This window comes from Plasmodium fragile (assembly GCF_000956335.1).
Source record: "Plasmodium fragile strain nilgiri unplaced genomic scaffold supercont1.22, whole genome shotgun sequence".
Lineage (NCBI taxonomy): Eukaryota > Apicomplexa > Aconoidasida > Haemosporida > Plasmodiidae > Plasmodium > Plasmodium fragile.
The window spans coordinates 96360-105469 of record NW_012192602.1 but is presented as its reverse complement, the minus strand read 5'-3'; the positions used below and the strand labels follow the sequence as shown (position 1 = coordinate 105469).

The window sequence follows — 9110 nt, the reverse complement described above, 5'->3', positions numbered from 1 at the left end:
GCGTTAGCTGTGCGGAAATGTGCTAAGGCGGGAATACACATGAGGCAGGGTGGGGGAATCTGATCATATGTTAAAATACGTGTTAACATGCACGCGTGCCGAACGAACTCAATATGCATGCAGCGAAACGTGCAAGAGGAACCCCACGCGCGATTTCCATTTCTGGGACGCAGTGAAGGGGTCAAACTGCTAATGGGGAAAATGTGCTAATCGGCTTCACCGCGAAATGATCGAGAAATGCAAAAGCAAGGCCAACACCAATGAGGGGTAAGGTGCGGCTCAACTGACCAAGAGTGTTAAAAAAAAAAAAAAAAGTTACACAATTTGACATCGTCACATATGCGCGTATACACAGCTTTTTCTCCACAAATGGGAAGCCCACAAATGTTGCTTCGTCATTAAGCAGCGGAGGAATCTGCTCAATTCAAATTACGCGGTCGCTCCTTCTCCTATAAAACAAAACACCGTAATGTAGCCACGTCCACAAAGGTGTATGGGTAATTATGGCCATTTGCTCCCTCTCCCAACCCCTTGTTTTTTTCTCCCTTTTTCTTCTTTTTAATAATGCCAACTGAAGGGTGCAAACCGCTTCGGCGTGTTCAGCTGATCGTTTATCACTCCCGACGGGGACAGAAGATAAGAATCCTCACAATTCCACCTCCATAATTGTTCCACTTTATTTTGGACAAATGGGATATAAAAATTTGACAAAAAAGTTTTAAAAAAATAGGCAAAAAAAATAGGCCAAAAAATAGGCCAAAAATAGGCCAAAAAATAGGCCAAAAAATAGGCAAAAAAATAGGCCAAAAAATAGGCCAAAAATAGGCAAAAAAATAGGCCAAAAAACAAGCAAAACAAATACGCAAAAAGGCTTTACAAAATGGGAAAAGTCCTCACTACGTGGTGGGGCAAACTCATACCCGATGCACGGAACATAAGAGCTCACTTAACCCGACCCTGAGGCCACAGGACCATCCCCAAAAAGGTCATACACGTAAAACGAATTCGCCTTAACGGAGAAACACAAATTATGGCCACTGTTGAAAAAATCAGCAGCAAGAACGTTGTGTTTCACATTTGTATTAAACCAAGGGACGTTACAATACACATAATTTGTGTGCAGGTCGATCAGCTTAATACCATTCTTTGCAAGCTTGGTAAAATATAAAAGGCAATTGTGGGAGGGGTTAAAAATAGCATTGCTAACTGGGAGCGTCAAATTCTTAAAGCTCTTTATTGGGGATGTCAAATTATCCACATGAAATAAATTAAGGAAGCCACTAAAGGAACCCGTAACTATGTAATCACCATGCATGCTAAGACATGATGGAAAAACGGAGTAATTATCTACCACTCTGTTTATTAATTTATTTGTGTTCAAACACCAGTTGTATAAATTCCCTTTACTGTCAATGGCAAACAAGCTGTTTGTTTTTTTGTGGAAATTCATACCAATACATTTATAATCCATTTCAAAATTCTTCACCACATCAAAACTTCTTGTGTCGTATATATTTATCTTCCTGCTCCGTCGGAACGATATACCATACAGGTGGTCGCTACTTTGTTGTGGCAGTTCATTATTGTCCTCATTTTTTGTGTCGAAGAATTTTATTTCCATGGGGATCACACGCCCAGCATTTCCAAGATGAATGCGATTTTTGTAAACAATCCTGCAGGGGGAAAATGAACAAACGGAGTTGATATGTAATGTCAATTATAAACAAGAGGGAATTATTCACATCGCGTAAAGGAGGAAATATATATTGTAAGCCAAACCATTCCATGGGACAAAAAAAAACCCTCACACTTGCCACAGCGTTTTTCCCTTACCCCTTTTCCAAATTGTAGTTCCGAACGTAGTTATCATGCATGAGGATGTATGCGCTTCCGTTACTCTCCTGCACATGGCTTATCCTCCCTCGGAAGGAGATCTTCTTCAACATGCTCAGCAACCTCTCCTTGTACTGAAGCACATACAAATCAGAGTTATACACAGGTAAAATTAAATTTGCCTTGGGCATGCCGACTAGTTGTCTAATTTTTGTGTCCTCAATTCGATGCAAAGTAAATTTCTGTAAGTAGTATTTCAAAAAAATACTTTTTTCATTCATTTTGTTTTGTCTCTTCTTCTTCTTTATATGAGAGTCCATTTCGTTGTTATCAAAAATGTATATGTCTTCCATGTTGATGGTGGCTGCTGCGTTTTTTTGTTCCTCCCCTTCGTACGTTTCAATGTCTACCTTGTCAATGTACCTTTCGAAATAGTTTTCGCTTTGTTCATTTTTGATCAAGTGTTCTTCATCCGTTTCATGTCCTATATCGACTTGGTCTCCGTCTACACTTTCATCATCCTCCGATTCGGCGGCAAACCCTCGGGCACGGCTCTTCGAGCCACACTCCATCACATCATCATCCGAGTCATGCCACACTTTGTTGCTCCTTACAGACCGCATCTTTTTCCCACTCTCTTCTTCCTGTTTGTCTTCCTCCCCTACATCATCAACACCGTTGAGATAATTGCCAAAGTCGAAAAAACCTCCCTCCTCGTCGTCGCGTCCATTTTCATTCTCTTCACATGAATTATCATTTTTTACAATTACAGATGCCTCCTCGAGGGAAGATGCTCCATCTTCATTGGGTCCGTCAAAATTTGTATGGCGAACGCTGCTCCAATTTTTGTTTCCCACATAAGCGGTATTATAACCACTTTTTTTTATCCCCACTCTGCCGTTCCTTTGCGCAACGGCTTTTTGGTTTATTAACTCTTCCTCCTCCTCGTCACTTAAAAACGTGTCAGTAATTATGACATCGTCGTCCTGGATTATGGAGCTATCCATGTTGTTCTGCGTGGATTGGGTAGACTTTGTGCGGTTTCGCGAACTACACTTTGTTTTGGTGGCGCGCTCGCACTGTACTAAAATGCGAAATGCATATTATCTGTATCTAACAGGATGCATGGATCATTATAATTCGTACATTTGTACTTTATATATATGTCCTCCTTGATCGATTGTTCATTTTTTTTTTCTTCTTCTGAACTGTTCATACTTTTTTAAAACAACATGAGAATGTATATAGTTGCGGCAAACTTGCCAAGTGGGAAATGAACGCTTCAACAAAAGTCGATGTTGCAATTGAGCCAAATTATAGATTGCCGCATTTTTTTTTTTACGTTGTTTTTTAATGGGTTATACATTTCGTCCGTTATAATTCTATTTCTTAAAATTTTCGTTTTTTAATAATTAAAATTTCGGGGGAATAGTTGCTAGCCAATTTTATAAAGCGGAATATTTTTTTTTTTTTTTTTTTTTTTCCCAAGCACGGACAAATTTTACATGAACCGTTCAGGTGGAATTTTTTTTTTCTGGAAATTGTTTCATCCGCCCCGCATACATATGAGTGCCTATGCAGTCGCAATGTTTCTGACGTAAATTAGAACATTTCCCCATGAACTTTCCGTTTAGATACTAATTGGAGGAAGTGACAATTGGCTGAAGTATGCCACTTTTGGACGAATCCTGAGCGCTACAACGACAACGAAGCTTTGCAGAGGTTTTAACACCCCCATGGGGAGTCTTAAAAAAAAAAAAAAAAAAAGAACAAGGCTTCAAAAACTTTCCTGTCAAAATTATGTTCGTGTGCCGATCTAGTTTTTACGATCCATTTTATTTACCATGAATTTGTTTTTTTTTTTAAATGGTTTTAAACTGAAACATTTGAAAGGACAAAAATATATACCACCACCCTTACTCGAACACGTTGTCACATTATTGCATACATGTGCGTGTGCGATTTTTGACTCCTGTAGAGCACGCGTTACATGGTGTTACATTTTCCTTCATCGCTACGTGAAAGACCGATGGTTGGGAGGCGGTGCTACAAGCGCTAGTTAAAGTTGTGCGAAATAAAGCAGTGAAGGGAAACACATGGAAAAGAAAACACGAAAAAAAAAATAACATCACGCGTAAAATCTGCACAACAAATGTATTTTATTTAACAAAGTGGCTGATTTGTTCGTGAGAAAAAAGAACCCCAAGGAAAAACAAAATTACAATGCAATCGCAATTATATTCGATGCTATTGCAATTCTTTTCGAAGACATCTTTGGCCATTTATAAAATGACTCAATTTTCTTTTTTTTTTTTTTGCACATTTTAAGCATTAGGAAAACAAGTTTATAATATTCTCTTAAATGTTTGTTATTCTGGCCTTTTTGTAAACAAAAAAAAAAGAAAAAAAAAAAAAAAAAAAAAAAAAAAAAGATAAATAATTTAAAAAAAAAAAAAAAAAAAAAAAAAAAAAAAAAAAAAAAAGACTTATTCTTTTTACAACGATTCGATTCACATATATAAATTTCATACTTCTTTGCATACAAAAATCGTAAGGGGAGATAAGCGTGGAATGTGTTTACACACACTTGTGAGTAGAGGGATTTCTCGCACGATTCGTATGGGCATGTACAGGTGAATGCATGCATAGGGTGTTGTACATAACATATATATATATATATATATATCGATATGTGGGTCGTTTTCCCCTGCAACTGAGGGGCCCACTTTTTCTCTCCTGCATAGTGGTCTAAAATTTAACTGTCAAACAAGCGCCCATGCGAAAGCGCATAGAGACATGGGAATGAATCCCGCTGCCAAGGTGGCAACGCGTATACCAAGCGCACCAACTACACACAAAGAAACGGTCCAGGAGCCTACTTAGCCTTCTGCAGCACGACAAGCGCCTCGTCAATTTTCTTCTTCAACTGCTCTTCATTTTCGAGCAAAATTAGCAACTCGGAGTTGTCCATCTCCAACATCATTCCTGTAATTTTTCCAGCTAGAGTAGGGTGGTAGTTCGCAACCAGGGGGAATAAATTTTCACCCAAAACTTGCTTCTGCATGGATGGAGGTGCAGATGCCAGAGCAGCAGCGGTTAAAGTAGAGTTGTTGTTAAAGTTTACATTCATGTTATTAATTGGGTTAACTTTATTTGCATTTTTGTTTGGCATTTCCATACGGTTTCTTGCTTGTGATGTGAATTTAAAATTTCCATTTGGAGGTACCTGTTGTTGCATTTGTTGAGCTGACTTTTGTTGTGTCTGCTGCTGTGGAGTCTGTTGTTGAGTCTGTGGTTGTTGTGGTGGAGGTGGTCCTTGGTGGTTCATCTGATTGGCTTGCGCAGTGTTCTGTTTTCCTACCATGTTGAGGGGTAGCTGTTTCTGATTCGACATATTACCCATATTTCCACCTCCCATATTTCGGCTAGCTCTGCTGTTCATATTTCTCATGTTATTATTTATCATTTGGTTATTTCCTGGCTGTTGTTGCATAGGTTGGTTATTGTTGTGTTGTCCTGGTGCATTTAAATTTTGTTGCTGTGGATTTGCTTGCCCTAATGCATTAGGATATTGGTGTCCTGGGTGTAGTTGCGAATTCACCTTATTTTGATTCATGCTGTTATTCAACATGTTTGCTCCTCCTTGTGCGTAGAATCTCATCTGGTTCATTTGTCCTCTTAAATTTGCATTAAAATTTAGCTGTTGTTGAGCTGCCTGTTGGTGAACTACTTGTTGTTGTGCCGCTTGTTGGTGTCTCCACGAAATGAGATTATTTTGGTTAAATGGAGTTAACACTGGTCTTCCATAATTTAATGTGTTCTGATTAAACTGCAACTGTGGGGACTGTGGATTTGGGTACTGCATGGGAGAATTTAATGCATTGTTCATGTGGTGTCTTATGGGGTGCATACGGAATCGTTGTTGTAGTCGAGATAATCTTTGTTCTCTCTTTTCTGCTAATCCAACATACAGCGGCTTTCCATTAATAATTTTCAGGTGCATTTCTGTCACTGCTTTGTTTGCTTCTTCTTGTAAAGCGAAGCAGACAAAACCGAACCCTTTGCTTTGTTCCTTGTCGTCTCTCATGACCTTCGCCGATGTGATTGTTCCATATGGTTCAAATAATTCCTTCAACGTTTGGTCATCAATCGCATCGTCCAAATTTTTTATATACAGATTTACACCCTGGTGTTTGTTCTTATTCTCCATGTTAAGGTTATCGAATTTGGCCTTCAGAATGGCATGTCTTCTGGCTCTAGACTGATGAGGGCCTACATATAAAATGTTAGGACTGTCTGCGTTCTCTGAACCACTTTCCTTTTTACTAATTCCATTTGCGCCTTCTCCTTGCGAGGTTGCATTTGCTCCACTAGTACTTCCTGCATCATCCTTCGCGTTAGCAGCTGCGTCTGTTGAAGTTTCCCCTGATGCTGCATTAGCCTTATCATCATATTCTGCATTGGTACCATCTTTCCCCTTGGCAGATTCAGACGTGGCCGCTGTGGTGTTAGCTGCGCCGTCAATTTCTTCACCACTTTTGGCACCATCACCAGTAGCAGCAGCAGCAGTAGTAGCAGCTTTGTTATTGTCTCCCTTCGCATCGCCTGCTGCTCCTTCACCTGCTACTCCATTAGCATCTGCACCGCTTCCACTCTCTCCTTCTTCCTTCTTCGCATCGTACGTAAGATCTATCTGCCCATCCTCCGTAATCTTTTTCCCGTTCAAATTTTCCATAGCATTTTTTGCACTCTCCGAAGCAGCATAATTGATGAAGCAAAATTTCCTGTTCTTATTATCTGTCTTCACAATCATGGAAGTGATTTCTCCATATGGGCTAAACAGCTGTTTCAAGTGTGTCTCGGTAACACTATCGGGGAAATTCTTCACATACAGATTGGTAAACTTGGTATCGTTAGTAGCTCGCTCAGATTTTTTAATAAAATGACCCACATACACATTCTTAGATCCTAATTGAATTCCATTAACCTTTTCAATAGCTTCCTTTGCACTCTCTTCATCTTCATAATGAACAAAACCATAGCTTTTGCTTTTACCAAATTCATCTGTTGCTACCTTGCAGGATAAAATATTTCCAAACATACTGAAGGTATCAAATAGGGCCTTATTATCAATTGACTTGTCCAAGTTTTTCACAAATATATTACCAGCACCACTTTTTCTTAAAGATGGATCTCTGTGACTCCACATAAGTCTAGCTGGTTGTCCTTTTATATTTGTATAATTCAATGTGTCCAGTGCTCTCTCTGCATCTGCTAAATTGTGATAATTCACATATGCATAACCCAATGATTTTCTTGTTACGCTATCTCGACATACTCTTATGGACGACACATGTCCGACTGTGTTGAAAATTTCATACAGGACTGCCTCGGTCACATCCTCGTTCAAATCCCCCACATATAGGGAGGCGGTGGAAAAGCTTGGGTGCATGATGTTCGTTCCAGTGGCCAGCATCTTGTCAACGTGTAATGGGGTATTAGGTGTTTTTTGCGTCTTTGCGTCTATATGTGTGTGGGGCGTTCTCCGCGCGGATTGGAAAAAGGGTCACCACTTGTACGCGTAGCGTTGTGCAGATAAAACACGCAGCTTTTAACGCAGCTTCTTATCTCCTCGTTTGAAACTCCGGAGAAGCAAAAAAAAATAATAAATAAATAAAAAAATAAAAAAAATTTGCACGCACAACAAACGTGTAGGTAAACTACTCAACGGAAGCGATGTAGAAGCGGTCGCCAACAGTCACACGCTCAGATGAATAAATTGAAATAAATATGCAACGGGAATTCTTAATTAGGGTTAAAAAAAAAAAAAAAAACTCATAAAAAATGGGAGAATGCATGCAGAGATATATTTGCACAGCGGGGTCGAGAAAGAAATATATACACAACAGTTCTTTAATTATACTTCCACACAAAAAAGTACACACAATGAGTACAAAGTGTGCACAAAGGAAAATAGGGCGGGTTCGATTCGGAACTTCCACACGGGGAGGCAAGAATAGATGCTATATATACCACGTACTCCCTTCTAAACAACACATGGCGTGGGCGGGGTTCAAAACACCGTTGGCACAAGAACACGTTTGGAAGAGAATCATTAAATGGGCGCCGTGGGGGGTCGGTAAAAAAACACTTGCCCTGTTAAATATGAAGTAAGACGGCGGGGAGTGAAGCGACACAACAAAAATATGTTACACGCGCAATAAACAACACGCTGAAGGGTGGTACAAGGGGGATAGAAGCGACGTGCACATGTATGCTCTTATGTACAAACCACTTAAGTATGTTATAAATATATTCACACTTGCTGAGTCTCCACTCCCCGCTTCGCTTTGCTTTTTCGTTCCTTCCCCGATAAGCGGATGATTCACAGATCTAGCCGTCACGAAGCGCATTCAACAATTTGCAACCGTATGAATTGCTCACAGTGGCCGGTCGTGCATGTATGCATGTATATACTCTACCACAATAATTTACTTCCTACACATGTAAAAACTAACTCCGTACAACGCATGCGTCAATTTGACCATTTAAATTATACACTGTGTTGGTATATATAGCCTCCGTGGGCACCGTTTCCCTTATACATATATATACTCCTTTTCGCAACTGGACCTCGCGCAGGCGGGGGAAACATGTACGGATGGGTGGCTGGCACGGCTGTACATGTAGGCCGGGGTAACGTGAGCGCAAGTACAAAAGAGCGCCTTTTTTTCGTATGTACACTATATATATCTCCTACGTCCGTGGGTATGCACGAATATATATATATGCCAAATATTCGAAGCAGGCAAATAGGTATATTATTATATATATATATGTACTTATGTTTAATACTTATATTTGTGCGTATTTTTTTTTTTTTTTGCAAGTATTTTTGTTTGCATTTCTTGGTATGCTTATCCTTTATCTGTTCTCTGGCTCCTTCTACCTTTTCCTTGATGGCTTTTTTTTTTTTTTTCTTCTTCTGTTCTTTTTTTTTGTAGTTTTTTCCTTTTCCAGGTGGGTTTTTTTATTATACTGTTTATTTGTTTTGTTTTATATGCTTATGCTATTTTTTTGTTAAATAATTATAGCCTTTTATTTTTACGTTTTTTTTTGGTTTTTTGTGAGTTTCATATTTTTATAAAGTTTTTGTTTTTTCTTTTTTTTGTAAATTTTTTGTAAAATTTATTTTATATGGGTATAATTTTTTTTTCTTTTTGTTTTTTGAAATACGAAAATTGTGGTGTTGGGGTGAACAAAAAAAAAAAATAAAT

General features: G+C 38.9%; 2 protein-coding genes across 2 annotated transcripts; both read right to left on the bottom strand.

The window, feature by feature from the left end:
- Positions 1-946: 946 nt before the first annotated feature.
- AK88_02289 (uncharacterized protein) lies at positions 947-2840 on the bottom strand (the record flags this gene model as incomplete). Its single annotated transcript, XM_012479920.1, has 2 exons — positions 947-1673; positions 1834-2840. The coding sequence occupies 2 exons, from the start codon at positions 2838-2840 to the stop codon at positions 947-949; spliced, it is 1734 nt and encodes a 577-aa protein (XP_012335343.1).
- Positions 2841-4708: 1868 nt separating this feature from the next.
- Positions 4709-7309, bottom strand: AK88_02288 (uncharacterized protein; the record flags this gene model as incomplete). Its single annotated transcript, XM_012479919.1, has 1 exon — positions 4709-7309. One exon carries the CDS (start codon positions 7307-7309, stop codon positions 4709-4711), a length of 2601 nt encoding a protein of 866 aa, XP_012335342.1.
- Between the last annotated feature and the right edge of the window lie 1801 nt (positions 7310-9110).